The sequence below is a fragment of the Echeneis naucrates genome, chromosome 18, assembly GCF_900963305.1.
Source record: "Echeneis naucrates chromosome 18, fEcheNa1.1, whole genome shotgun sequence".
Classification (NCBI taxonomy): domain Eukaryota; kingdom Metazoa; phylum Chordata; class Actinopteri; order Carangiformes; family Echeneidae; genus Echeneis; species Echeneis naucrates.
In genome coordinates, this window is record NC_042528.1 from 10,905,038 (window position 1) to 10,920,337 (window position 15,300).

At 42.1% G+C, this 15,300-nt stretch overlaps 1 protein-coding gene across 2 annotated transcripts in view; it reads left to right on the forward strand.

The window, feature by feature from the left end:
• Nucleotides 1-609: 609 nt before the first annotated feature.
• LOC115058515 (RAS guanyl-releasing protein 2) overlaps nucleotides 610-15,300 on the forward strand; it is a 33,086-nt gene continuing 18,395 nt past the window's right edge. For both annotated transcript variants that reach the window (XM_029525859.1, XM_029525858.1), the window contains exons 1-7: nucleotides 610-844; nucleotides 11,182-11,316; nucleotides 11,407-11,509; nucleotides 11,763-11,819; nucleotides 12,017-12,148; nucleotides 12,562-12,712; nucleotides 13,236-13,409. In XM_029525859.1, the coding sequence (XP_029381719.1) occupies nucleotides 11,247-11,316; nucleotides 11,407-11,509; nucleotides 11,763-11,819; nucleotides 12,017-12,148; nucleotides 12,562-12,712; nucleotides 13,236-13,409 (687 nt within the window). In that variant the 5' untranslated portion in view covers nucleotides 610-844; nucleotides 11,182-11,246. The remainder of the gene's footprint in view (nucleotides 845-11,181; nucleotides 11,317-11,406; nucleotides 11,510-11,762; nucleotides 11,820-12,016; nucleotides 12,149-12,561; nucleotides 12,713-13,235; nucleotides 13,410-15,300) is intronic.

Sequence of the window (15,300 nt, forward strand, 5' to 3'; positions counted from 1 at the left end):
GTTAGACCAGAAGGAGAAGAAAGAAAGAAAACACACATTGTATTTGAATTCCATCAATTTTCTTTATTTTGGAGCGTTTATCAATTTATTTCTTATATATTGAAAATCCAATGCACGAAATTCGTAAAAGAAAATATGGTATTCCTAAAATATGTCGCAGCTGCAGCTGCTTTGTTTCCAGTTTACTGAATTTAGTAAAGATACACACAGCTCGATGTGGAAAGAAGATAAAACCCAAGTTACAGGAGTTTGTGTGAAACTTTGACAGGATGTGTGTGCGTGTGTGTGCATGCTGGTGTGAGTCCTTAATGGTGCGTGTCCGCTCTTACTCAGCGACCATGCGGACGGACTGTGGCGCTGCTGTGATGCTGCCAATAGGCGGGACTGTGGATCTGTGGTGATGAATGCGAGCCGCACAGCTGGGGCTCGAACAGGAGGCTGGCACACGGTCCAACCGCTGCTAGATGACTCGATCCGATGCGCACCGACACGCATCCGTGACTAAGGGGACTCGGGCTAATGTTCCGTGAGAGACGCTCATAGCTTGCACAGGAGGGGTGTGTGGTGGGTGAGCGGCGGGGGTGGGGAGGGGGGGGAGGTCGGGGAGGAGGAGGAGGAGGAGGGAAGCGTGAACTCCAAAAGAAGGAACCGGGTGCGTCTCCTCTTGGTGACTTCTTGTGGGGTTCGATCATTGCCGCCTGGCGTTCCCTCCTGGTAAAACAAAGAGGAATTGCGAGTCCGCCGAAGTCGGTGATGTAACGAGTCTCATCTCAGCGCTCACTCCAACAACTGAGATCAGCGCAACCTCTCGGCTCCAGAGCATGGGGCCCTTCAAACTCTGAAGGTAAGATCTGGATAAGGTAAAGTCGCATGTTTGGATTGAGGCGCCTAGAGCTCCAATTGACATTTTTACGCATGCACGAGTCTCAGATATGGTACATGCTCTGGTTGAGGAAATCTGCAAGAGCGCCTGTTTGACTTTGCGTGCAAACTGATCTTTTGGATGCACATCATCTTACTGTTGTGTTGCAAGAGTATGCCAGGTCAGGAATGTACTCGCCTGCTTGCTCCACGTCAGCCTGATGTTTTCATGTTGACTCATTAAGGATGTGGGCTTTGGATGAGCTTTGAACTTTGTGTTGGACCAACTACTCATAGCTCAGACATGAAGAAGTGTTCTGTAGATGTATAGATGTCTACCAGTAGAGCAGCATTAATGTATGGTGTCATGTTAAGGTTGGAGGCAACAGCTCACAGTTGGTCAGTTTATCTGCAAGGATTGTAAAAAAAAAAAAACAAATGACTTGCTGGCTTGTACGGAGGAATGAAAGCAAAAATACATTAGCTTCATGACTCAGTCAGATATGCCGTATAGGCACAATTACCTCATAATCCTGCTTCATGGGGAGCTCAGTGAGTCCATAACAACTGGAACAGTGGTCTTCAGGAAGGAGGAGCATCCCTACTCCTAAAATTAGATCTGAAAGGAGTGGCAGGGCCTTCATCCTGCTTGTAAACAAAAGTCTGCTTGTATGCAAAGATATGCTGGGGGATCATTTTGAGCCTGATACAGCTTTCGTGGCTGCTGAGATGACCAGCAAATTTCCACGGACCCAGGGCGGCTCAGCTAATTATCAGCGAACACCTGTGTGTTGACGAGTAGTGACCCGACTGGAGAGCATCACACTCAAGGCCATCGCCAAAAGCTTATTTTGTCACACAGCCTTGACTGCACAATTTAACATGGACTCATATTACTGGCTTCATTTTAATCAAGTCGGCCCACTCATTTCCCGTTTTTTTTTAAAGAGACTGATGTGCCTCTGGGTGATTTTCTCCCACCACCTTCAGAATATAGGGGATTAAGAGGCATCTTTGTATGTTGCAGCTGTTGATTATTTGCTCTGCTGCTTTTTTTTTTTTTGACTTCACTCCAGACTTCTATTCCACCCATGTTTTGGTGTCAGAGCAGTGGGATTTGACTTGTAAGCTGCGACTTACGGCCTGTCTGCATATCTAAAAGTCTCAGCGGCTGTGGCTGGGCAGGGGACAGAAAAGTAATTTCAGTTGAACTTGCCATCTGAGCTGCATGTTGCTGATTAACTGTTCCTATTTTGAATGTTGGACAACCTTGCTTTGTGTGCACTTGTTCAGCCAGACCAGCATCTGATTCAGGGGATGCAAATGAAGCAGCCAGCTCCATCAGCCACCATATGTACTGTGCCCACTCAAACAAATCTGTCACCAAATAAAAAATAAAAAAAAATCAATAGAACAATTAGTCTGAAGTCCATTTAATTAGACGCAAGCATAACTGACCACCAGTTGCCTCAGAGTAACCTATGGCCTCTGTGATCTCACCTATCCAGCCAGTGACTTCAAGGGTATAGCATTTTAGAAAGAAAGGACTCAAAGCACCTAAACAAAAATGTTAAAATCAAGCCAAAGAGATTAAGAAAAAAAAAAAAAAGAGTCTGTGTCCCTCTATTCCTCCTTTCTCTCCTCTGCTGCCGCAGTGCAATTACTTGAAGTCTGCGGAGTGGGCACCCTTGATATTTAGGATTACTTCCAGCCACCTCAACCTGCTGCAGCGTTGCATTTATCAGGAAAGCCAGCCATAATTGGATCCATCGCGAAGGGCTGTTGCCTAATGCCAAAAGACCAACAGGCAACAAATCTGAGAGGAGGAGGAAGAGGAGCAGAGGGAGGGATAAACTACCAAGCGGAGCAGGATGGCGTAAGGAAGGAGGGAAAACAAAAATCAATCTACATGAGAGGAAAATCAAGCAGAGAAAAAAAATTACAGACTGCAGACAAGAGCAGTGGCTTTGGACACGTGTGCTGGATGTTCACCATCATCTGGCTGTACGGTCCAGGTCCAGTGTACTTTTTACCCCGTCTGCCCTCCCCATCTCCTTTTTTACTAGCTAATCACATCTATTCCTCTAAAGCCCCTCTACTACCGTCTTAATTAGCTGTATCATCCTTTCATTGCCAGGCCACTTTCACACCAAGCATGTAACTGGTCATTCACACCAATCTGATTAAAAGAAATCTCTGAGATCACTTGTGTGAAGAGTTTCTACAACCTATTTAAACACCAAAAAGACAGTTTAAGGACACAGTAGAGAGCGAATTGATGTGAGTGAGTGATTGTATAACTAAATGTGATGTGGATGTGTGACCCTTACAAACTATTTCAAAACTGCAAAAACTGTCCTGAGAAAAATTCCAAACAACCCTTTTACCACCTCTTTTGTTCTGCCATCATTTCTTCACCTCCAATAAAAGAGTGCACACCCCCACCTGTTAATGCACTTGGCTTTCTGCACCTTTAAAATTGGACCTGGACTGCTGAGGAGATGCAGCAGACAGCCGTAGGTGGGGAAGGCAGCTGGGGAGGGAAAGTGTCAGACCTGGGGAGCTATAAATCATCCTGCCGGGGGGATTAAATCAGTCAGGAGGAAACCGAGGAGCAGATGAGCCGATTGGGAGGGCAGATCGAACCTGACTGGTGGTGCGTCCCAGTTAGTGATTACTTGAGGGAGTGAATTAGCTGTTTTAGTGATTGCACCGCTATGATGAGGTTTTGGCTGACTGAACTCTGTGCAACAGGTGTGAGGCGTGCCTTGGTTTCAGAGAGGGAATTGAAAAGTGGTGGCTGTGACCTAGCACTTACAGCAAAAAAAATACAACAAATAATTAATAATAATAATAAAAAAAAGAAAATATATATATATATATATATATATATATATACATATATAACAATCAATCCAAACACAGTCAATTTGCAATCTATAATCTCGGACATGTTTCATTTGTGTATTATGATGACAGGAAATTATGGGGTTTGTGGTCTTATTAAGTGTGCGTGTTCTTTTAGCAAGGAAATTCAACATAAACAGGAATTGTTGTTAGCCAGAGCTAACACAGTCAAAAGCCTGCAGTGAGAACGCTGGCTGGGTGAATGTGAAACTCCCAGCATTCAAACAAAAGATCAAGGTGGTTCAGAATGACTGATGCATGAAACCACTGCTCTTCACGGTGACAGGCAGGAGGTAAACAGAGCAACAGAACACTGTTCAAAGAGCAACTTCTTCACCAGATGCTCTGCCCTGTTCTGCAAGCAAGATTTCTGGTGTGTTTTTGCAAGAATTTCATTTTTCAAATGGCGGCTGTATTTGGGCGGATTTTTTCCTGCAGCTACACAGTCATGCATCCACGTTTCTGCAGAGAGGCCTCTCTTCTGGTGCTTCCCTGGCGTGCCGAAACGGCTCACATTTGCACTTGGAATTATTAGTTGAAGCACTAAACGCGAAATTAATTCATTCCGATTGTTGCTGCCAATTATAATTGTGTCTCCTTTTTGAGATAAGAACGTGGATTCTGCTTCAACATTTGGCGACGCTCTAACCAGCATTTGGCTTGCTTAGCTTAGCATCAGTGTAGTAAGAGATGAAGTCAGGGCATGACACTGGTGGTACCAAGTATTGCTTGTAAATTTGTTTGTGATTAGTTAGTGATTAGATTACATATAGCCAGATCAGCTGTTGTCCATGATTTTCAGTTTTTATGCTAAGCTAACTGCTGCTGGCTTAAGAAAAAAAAGACTATACTTTTTTTTAGCCTATTTACAAGAAGCTTTCTTTTAAAGCTAGAAGCAGGGTCTGTTTAAAGAAAAAAAATCACTAAGGTTAATACTTTAAGTTACCTGGTTGCTAGCACTACCTTTATGTTCAGCTGCTGTCAGTACAGTCCACTAATAAAAAAACCTCAAACCAATCAGCCTTTTCATTTCTAAAAGCAGATCAGTTTTAACAAAAAAATTGTTTCTGACAATACATTCTTCTGGGAAAGACAAATGATTCAGATTATTACAGTGTCATTACAAGGAATTTGCCCATGATGAATGAAACACTGTGTAACAACAGGAAATGAGATTCCTGACTTCAGCATTACAGAAAGTCAGAGCATGAACTTTGACTGGGGCGGGTTTAGAAATTATTAGGCGGTTGGCAGAAATCTCCTGGGTGCTGACCGTGAGAAGCAAACCCTAATGTGCAGTTGCGAAAGATGTTCACACAATGCGCCATGTGCCCTGATCTTTCACTGATCATGCAGCGAGGTATGTGTGTGTCAGGGAAATAACTGACAGAGTGAGGGAACACTCGGAAATCTTATGATCTCAAAACCACAAACATTTTTTTTCTCTTTTAGAAAATTATCTTGCTGCATGGATGTCTATTTGTAACAGGAGGCCACTCGCCAATTGCACACACACATACCAACACACCCATCCGGTATTTGTTGTGAAGCAAATGATCGCATCTGGTAAAAAGACAGTAGTTTGAGCAGGAAGCCTCAAAACAAAGCAGTAAAAACACTGTGACACAATGAAACGTTGTCTTTTTTCTTTTTTGTTCGGAGGGGGTAGATATTGTACTAGGACTTGCTGCAAGACCCATTCTGTTTCACACATAACCCTCTCATTTGAAGCCAGAAAGCTGAAATGTGAGATATCAGAGTGTGCCAGATGTGGAACAGGATATGTGACTTCTTTTTTTCTTTTCATTGTGGAGGATATAATAAAACATTACACTCCAGCAGCTGCCGTTTCTTAGAAAGAGGTTGTGAAATCTGCATATTGTTATCCCTCAAATTCCTTCTGTTGTTTCAAAATGATGAAAGAGTGCTGCCTGCTTTCTTTACAAACACAGTATTAGTGGGACTCCATTTGTTCTGAGACAGATCTAAGTCGCGCTTTCACCCCCTCCAGCCAACAATCTCTTCCTATATTTGACTGAGCTGAAACGAGGTAGAGTACGCTCTTTTTTTCCTGCCTCCCGGTCATTCTCTTTATCGCTTCTTCTACCATCCGTCCCTAAGGAGTAACTGTTGCTGCTAATCTCAGTTTGCAGCCGGTGCCCCCCCATCGATGTGGCATTCTGCGTGTCCAGGGAAAAGGAAATGCTTCCCTTCCTGCCCTCAGTACCCTGCAGTCTGTAAATAGAGCCTGCCACCAGTCACTCTGTCGGCCCCTCTGGAGAACTATATCGGTCCCATCATGCAGCACTCTTGTTACAACTTCCTCAAACAAACTGGAGGGTGTTGAGCAAGAGACATGTGTGATGTGCGTAAAACGGACAGAAGTGGTATTTGTTGGTGTTGTTGCAAACTTATAATTTTCGCCACATAATCTGAAAAGGACAGGAAGATAAGATAAGCCCCCAAGTCAAGATTACTGGCCCTAACTTCTGAACCTGGTGTTGATTATCATTTCAGATGGTTTGTAAAAAAAATATTCACCATGCAAGCTCATCCGCTTCAACCAGACTCAAAACCTCATCATATGCCAGCAAGTTGGATTTGGAGTTGCACATCTGCAGGTTTGTGATTTTCTAGCCACGCGACGCAATGGAAGGAGGCAGAAACTACATCTTTGCTATAAAATGACGATTTTATATAATGATGACTCACAGCAGGGACTAAACAGACAAGAAGAGAAACATCCTTGCTGACAGTAAGCAGAATGTAGCACAAATGTAATGTTCATCTTTAGAAACACAAGTGTGGACAGTGGTGTGGGAAAGAATCTCCGGACTTACCGAATCACTATCACCTTTAATTAGAAATAAGAGCGGCTGTCTGAAATGTGCCATCTTTATCTTGACATGACAATTCTAACAGGTAATGGGCTTAGTCTGCTCCATAATGTATTAGCATGCTAACCATTGGTAATTAGCGGGATACTTAAGTCATGGCACGTCTGACGTTGAAGATGATTTAATTTCGCTAAATAGATTTGACCTGATACCAGAAAAGCCCGGGAGTCATTTTTCAATGCCCGCCTAACAGTTAATCAGTGTGATAAATGCATCTGCGGCCTGTGACCATTATCAATGAAACCATCAGTCATTCATGTTTTACCCAAATGCCACTAGAGAGAATATAAAACCAAATCAATGGCCGTATCCAGACTCTGCATTAGCTCTGGGTATTTACTAGCCTGAAAAAAAAAAAAAGCCCATTATGGGTTTATCAATAACAGGATGGATATCATTGTCTTGCATGTTTGTCAGTGTCTTATCATCCATCAGTGCTAATGTCGATTTTAAGTCGAGAGGGCGAAAAAAGATCTATATAATTAGCCAGTTTCTTCATAGGCCTATGTGGGATTTAGCACTGCTCCATGGCGTTCTGCAATGAATTATAAGTGTATACTAATTTTACAAAGTTGATGCAGATTAAGTGGAATAAGAAGTCATTTTAAACTTTTTGAAATTGAAAAAAGGTTCTCATATTAAACCGTACTGTGTTTTCTGAAAATAAGCCATTTAGTTAATCAATTGATCACCAGAAAATATACTAATGGCATTCTTCATCGTCCAAACTTGCATATTTGAACCACTGAAGAAAAAATTGCTACCTCTCTTTAAGACTAAACTGTTAAAGGATGCAGTCTCGTTTGTCTTCAGGGATTTTTCTGTTCAGTCCTTGAAGCGAGAAGAGAACTGTGAAAATTGACAGAACACACGGCAAGATGTCCGGACTTATTCCCATTATTATCCAGTTGGAGCCGGTGTCCTTCATTTGCATTCTGAAACCCAACTACTCTTCAGCTTGTAACACAGTCTTGTCTAAACAGTCTATGTCAAAATTTATAAAAGTTATTATTTTTAGACTGGACATTTTCCTCCAGATCTGCAGATGATATTCTACAATAGAGCATTTCTTCTCCTGACAAGCAAAGTGAATGTAATTTCCAAAACCACTGAAGTGCTCCTTTAATAGATAATGTGCGTAATTACTAGTTGTATCCCCGCATTTAACAACCTCACACTACAAACTGTGGGCATTCTAATACACTTCCTCAATAACAGATATTTTTAAGTCAAACAATGAATGCATTGTAATTCAGTGTGTGGAGCTTTTACAGAGGGGTGAACAGGCTATAATGATGAAAGTACAAAAAGACAGCATTGAGAAGATGTGTGTGTTTGTCTAAGCAGAGGTTGTGGCATTTACATTACCCACTAAGCCAACAGCACACTGCAAATTCTCCAAGGCCACAATTGACCAGACACCGGTCAACATCCCTTTATCCCCACTGTGTCGCATCCCACCTTCTAATCCACCCTGATGGATGTCCCTGGATCATCGTCACCAAGCAACCAAGGATGGCACCAAAACTCTCACAGTGTGTGCTACCTAACAATCCATGTATTGCTTCATGGCTAGAAAGACAATATCAGGATTAGGACTTTAGATAAAACACTTAAAGGTTGGTTAGAAAGAATGGGTAAGGGGATACAGAGGGCTCTGGAACCGAAAACACACCTGAGTGCTGCTTTTGTGCAGCATAATGCTCTCTGAGGGACGGATGTAGTCCTTCCTTAGGCCTGCAGGGAAAGTAGGATTTATATCCTCGTTCAGCTCCTTAGGACAGACTGCTCTGACCTGAGCAGTAAAAAAACAACAAAAAAAAAAAGACAAACTGAAACAGCTGCTGATTTGTCACAGTGAAATCCAATTCAGCTTAGATCTCTCATCAATATCAGTAAGTCTGACAATAACAGACTCGGAGGCCACCCCATATCCTGTCACACTGTATGCTTGAGACATGAGCAGGGGGGTAAATGTTCGCTGAGGGGTTGATGGTATTCTTAGCGCTGAGGTGTCACAAGTGTGTTTGTGTGAGTTTTTTTTTTTTTTTTTTTTCTTTGAGGTTTTATTGCTTACAGCACAGACCTACTTCCTGTGGTGACCTTTGCATCACTCCCAGGAACTTTCATGTCTATCTATAGAGAGCAGGTATTGTTTGTAGTAGTATGTCATTTTTTATACAGCCTATTACGCGGTGATCTTACCATAAAAAAAAGATTTATGCTTCCTTATATGTTTATTTTTCGCTCAACATCACAGTGGTTTCACTTCCCTGCTCATGATGTATTATGAGCTTTAGGGTAATATCCCTCTTTCTACGTCTTTTCCTTTCCCTCCACCTTTTGAGAAAATTGCATGTATGTGTGTGTTGCTGAGACAGCTTGTGAAGCCTGCAATTGAGTGTGTCCGCCCACCACGTTGCAGCAGAGACAGCGCAGTGGAAGACTTCATTGTGTCAGGCACAATAGATACATACACTTACATATCAGACCCTTGTAACGCTCTGCCACAGCACCACAATGCTGAGAGCCCTTAGCAGATGAAGCATGTCCTTTCAGATGTGCCCCAAACTTTGCCACTTGGCCACAACCTCTGCGTTGCCCTTACCCTTATCAGCGGTGAGCCACTGGCTTTTTTTATATCCGCTCAAGATTTAACCTACATAGGAGATAGCATCGGCGTATTTTACCTTCTTCAGACACAATACATTTATTTAGGACTTGAGTTAAATTGCTTTCGTTAGGCCTCTCTTGCTGTTATACCACACTCCACTGGGTAAAAGCATGCATTTTGTGCAGACGCATAGTGTGTAGAGGTGTGTGCGTATATGTTGTCAAAGTGTAACGAAACTTTAAGCTGTGGTTGCTATGGTTGCCTGCTGGGAGGACTCACTCAATCCTCAAGCAAAATACCGGTTCTTACCTTAAAATCTAATGCTGGCGAACCAGGTAATTGTTTTCTCTGCCTCTACACATTTGCTGATATGTCTTAAAAACCTAATATCCCTCCATTGTGTTATGTCCACAGGCTGCCATGCTTCATGTTAAGAACAGATAATAATTGTGGTTTCCTGATGTTGCACTGTGGCTTTTGGCCTTCTTTTTGACAAAGCATATTCCCATATAAGTGAAACCTGTTTTTTGAATTGTCATGCTACCAAACGTTTTCTGTACTCGTTTTTGTAATCCTAAAATAGCATCAGTGCAACACATGAATCAGCTCTCTTTGTCATCAAAAAGTATGAGTGGATGTGCAAATGTAAATTAGACATTATGGGTGTTTGAATATGCAAATGTTGTTTACAATATCACTTGAACTGAAAGTGCTGTCAATATTTTATATAGATTTTTAAAAAATGTACTAAATTATATAAACTGAGTTAATACTTGATACTGCTTCTCAAAGTAACAGTAGTCCAATATAACCAAGTGTGTAGTATCAGAAAATTTTACCGAAAACAGAAACACTCCAATGGAGCATGTGTAGTTTTAAAGGTTTTTCCTTCACTTGTAAGTTGCTTGGAAAAAGGCGTCCTCAGATAAAACACTGCCAAATGACAAAATGCACATTTGGATAAGTTTTTTTTTCATTACTGCTGCATTAAGCAGCCTTTAAATGTTATAGCTGTTTGAATGCCTTGAATAGTTCGGCAAAGGCAAAGAATGTTTTCTTTCAGTATCTTATTTTATAATAATAATAATAAAAAAAAGTTCTCACATTAACGTATTTGCATGAATTGAATTCCTCTTTTCTGCTCTAAAGCTGTAGTTCCTAGAGACTGCACTTTTTATGTTGGCAGCTGTTTAACCTCAACGAAGGAGCACATGTAGAACTGTAAAGTGTATTCATAAATCATACAGATCACGTGATCATGCATTTCTCTAGATGTAATAGTGTATTTCAGCCAGTAGCAAGCGCATTTCTAGAAAAAAAACAAAACAAAACAAAACTCTTGGGGCAAATATTTCATATTCCTTTTCAGTCATCTTATGTCTCCCTACAAACCCTAACTTAGCCAGTTTTATTATCTATAGCTGCTTGTTTTAACATGAAGCCAAGGTAGGCCTTCAGTAGTATATGTTAAGCATCCAGTATCTAAAGTTCACAGCCCTATATTCCACCAAGATTCATAAGAATTAAATGCCTTTATTTTAGACTATAATAAGACACTTGAATGCTCCACTGAAAGCTTGTTACTCCAATGAAACTGGGCAGGTTTTTCACACTGACAGCTGGAATTTCTCTTCACCTCTGCAGTGGCTGCCACTGACAGTTAGATATCCTGATTAAATTTCACCAAAAAAAAATACCATCACCCCGGCCGTCAGTGTAAACAGACCTACTCTCACAGTGAGGAGCAGAATGCAAAATAATTGACCACACAACTATTCAAAACATGTGACTGCAGAAGCTAAAATTTTTTTTCTCTCTCTATTTGCTTCACAGTTAGCTGTTTTTCTCCCCCTTGATCGTTTGTTTTTGGGTTTTTTTTTTTTTGTCTGCTTTTGTGCTCAGTGATAGAACCAAGAATCAAAGCATACAAAGGGAAACCAGGGGGACAGACACAGAAGACAGGAACGATGGAGTCCACATCATCGGAGCAGTCCGCCACAGTGGACGAACTGGTGGAAGCGTGCATTCAAGCCTTTGGTTCGTTGTTTCAACAGTGTTTGTTTTGCGTTATGCAAATTATTGATCAGACAGTTATTTAAACCCTGATTCCTTATTTTCATGTTACAGATGAGGGGGGCACTTTGAAGGATACTTCCTCAGTCCGTATGTTTCTTATGATGCACCCTTGGTACATCCCTTCAACTGACATGGCTAAAAAGCTGGTGCTCAAGTATCCTTCAAATTTTGTTTTGTGGTAGCTTAGAAAACATTTTGTGGTTTTGTGTGTGTGTGTGAGAGCCAAAGCCAGATGCTCTGTAGGGATTTGGGATGGCAAAAAGGACCTTGACAAAGGACCTTTGGCTCTACTTTGTGTTTTTTTCTACTTGATTTAAACATGATTGAAGGCAAAGATGTTGCCGTTTGAAAAGGAGAGGAAACAGTTCCAATTTTGCAGCAAGGACACACCTTGACTTGGGGATCAGATCTCAAGAGGAGAGCTGCACCGCTGAGCGCCGAACAAGAATATGCCACCTTCTCAAGTAATAAACTCTCTAGTTGGCCTGACTTTTACCCCTCCAGTGATGTTACTTTCTGAACTGCTTGTCTTCCTCATATACTTGATTTATAGACTTTAGTGTGTTTGTGTGTTTTAAACTCAGTATGCTATTGTGTTAGTGTAAACAAGACTGTCTTCCTCCACATCATCTCTCTGAAAATCCTTTGTTCTGCTTTCCAGGTACTGGATCTCTGAGTTTCCAGCTGAGTTCAATCTGAACCCGGAGCTGGCGGATCAGATCAAAGACTATAAAGACCTCTTGTGCACCGAGGGCAATGAGAGGCAGAGTCAGCTCATTGACTTGAAGAGTGTGTGAGTGAATCAAGTTGCTGAAAGCCGTGCGGCCAGCTGTCTGTTGTGAATGCGTGTTTCTGTCTGTGGGTGTTGAAGGCAGTTTTTCCTTTTATTGCCTGTTGTCAGAAGTCGCTTAGCTATGCTATGCGGGGTCAGTGACTTCTCTTTTTCCCATAAAAGCCATTTGTGTGACTTCCCTCCAGTGGTCCATGAGGAAATCCAATCTATAGGAGAAGCTGGGTCATTTTAGCTGCCCTGTGGTGTTTTTTTTTTTTTATTGTTTTTGCCACAATTTAGCTTCAGCATCCAGCACAACTATGAGTGCAGCTCTAAAATGAGCAGTGCATGTAAAACCGATCCTCATAATCCGTTACGGTATTGTTCCAAAACAAACGCGTTGAAGTTACAATGTGCTTTGTTGCCCCTGTCAGGCCATCCTATAAGTGGAAGCGGCAGGTGACTCAGCGGGTCCCATCGGTGTCCAAAAAGAGGAAAATGTCCCTGCTGTTCGACCACCTTGACTCCTGCGAGCTGGCAGAACACCTGACCTACTTGGAATACAAATCCTTCTGCAAGATCCTGGTCAGTTTCACCACAGCCTAGGATACTGTAGATGTCAAGACTATGCATCAAGTGTGTGGTGTTTACAGCTATTGAATTTTGTGAATTCTTGAGTAAGTCAGTATTTACATGCCAAGGCACATTGTAGTTGCTAAGCAATAGGAGGACTTTTAATGGCAGTAACTGTAGTTTTATTTTGGGTAGCAAAGAAAATTACTGGCTTTGATATCTGATTTAAAGGGTAGACTTTAGGAAATGTATTCCACCGTGACTGTTTTGATGACAAGACAGGGACCATGGTCGATGGGCTTTGGATTTTTGTGTGGTTCTTTTCTAAAAGAAAGAAGCCACAGTGGAAATAGACGGAAGCATAAAAATAGCCGCGCACATTCAGTCTTACTTATGCTAAGCTATTTCTCATCTAAACCTCAGCAGGAAAGTAAGTGTGGCTGTCTGAATAATGATGGCTACAAATATGGAAACTAGAGAAACAGCAACATCTCTGAAGATATTTTCCTCAGAATTGCTCCTCTTCTGCTTTTAGTTCCAGGACTACCACAGCTTTGTGATGCATGGCTGCACGGTGGATAACCCCATCCTGGAGCGCTTCATCACACTCTTCAACAGTGTCTCCCAGTGGATCCAGCTTATGGTGCTGAGCAAGCCCACAGCCCAGCAGAGGGCTGACGTCATCTCCCATTTCATCAGAGTGGCACAGGTCTGTCTGCTGTGGGGCTCAGGGTGCATGATGGAGCAGCCTGATAGGAGGTGATTGGCTGGCACCAGAGAGATGGAGCAGAGAAAATTCTTTAAAAGAAGATGAAACTAAGAGATGTGGAGAGATGGGAGGATAGGTCGCTGTGGCTTTGATGACTCACACACACATCTACCTTCTCACACACTAGTGAAATAGGCAGCACATATCAGGAGAAAAAGTAAGTCACATTTCAAAAGTCTTTGGATTACTGAGCGCTCCTTAAGATAATGCTGCTGTCAGTTTCCATCTTCAGAAACTAAAAGAAAACTGCTCTGCTTTAACTGGGTGATGAAATGTTTTTTTTTTTTTTAGCTTGAGCCAAAGGCCTTAATGGGCCCAATGGGTTTGAAACTGCCTCAAACTGTGGAGGAGGATCTAAAACTTTCAATTTATTTGAGACAATGAAAATCACAATTCAACTATAAAATATAATCAGTCCCAGAAGAGAATCAGCTCCTTGCTGCAAAAGGAGTGAATTAAAATAAGATATAACGTGTCATAAATTCATTATGCAGTATGTACATGAACCACACCTGCAAAAGAAACTTTTGATATAGACAGGAATAAACATTTGTGTGCTTGAATGTAGCCTGTAGAGACAACTGACCTCAATCCTTCATTTCTTCACTTATTGACTTGAACTATCAAAGGTCATCTACAAGACAAAATGGCTCTAATCCTAATCTTAACTTAATCTGACCTCTCCCTGCCAGTTCCCAAACAAATCTACCAGCTCACTGCCTTATATGGCTCTCTGACCATATGCCTGGAGACTGCCTTCTTTTCGCTGCGAAAAACACCCCTTTAAATGGTGCCCTGGGCTTCACTGTAATTTATATCATTTCAGTTTGATGTAATCTTTGTTGACTTTTGTCAGCCAGATGAGCTGGGTTTTCCCTCAATGCGACAATCCACTCGTCCTAAGTCTGCATTAGGCAAATGAAGAATTTCCGTCCCTGCGGCTCAGATGTGTGAATGCATTTCCCCTAAAAATTGTCAGTCTACTTTGGGATTGGTTTCATTGTTGTGAGATGTCTCAGTCTGTTCCAGTTTCATCTGCAGAATGAAATTCAGTGGCTCAGACATTACTTAACGGGGGATCAGCAGGTTCCTTCACCTCCTTTCAATGCTTCGGCAGTCAGGAGAGCCCAGCAGAGCCCCTTAAGTATTTCACACTCCTTCTCATTGAGCACAGAAGAGAGAGTCCAGGAGTCATTTTGGACCGTGTCATTCATGCAGGATGGGTGTTCGTTTTTTGCCAATTTGAAATGCCTCAAAGTTTGCTCTTTAGAAAAGTAGTCCAGCACGAGCCCGTGCAGGGACAACAATCATGTTCATGCTGATTTCAAATGGACTCACAGGCAGTTCAGAAGGTAGCACCGACATTTCCAAAAGCTTCCCTCGGGGTGCGCTGGTTGTGTCCCATTTCAGCTTCCTATTGGGAGCACATCACAAATGACTCATGTTCATTACTTCTTTTTTTTTTTTTCTCTGACAGCAAGGATTTGTGGTATGATTCAAAACGCAAAAAACAGCCCCTTCATGCAGACCAGAAAACTCCATTCCAATTCATTTCACAGTGTGCTCTCTGTGCGTGTTTTTGTGCCTATGCCTTGTGGCTGTAATAAAAACATCACCAATCCCCACTCTATTGGCCGACAAGAGGACAAAACAGCATCCCAGCCCTTATCGCACATTTGTTGTACACCCAGTGGAAAGACCTGCTTTGTTGACAATGAAACTTTCACCAGGGCAACCACCTGTGCAGTGTAGCTGAAAACCCCTCCCTGGAAATCCTGGGCTGCCTTCTGCATCTGATTGATTCCAAAGGGTGTTTGAGCTTGGCTTCCCT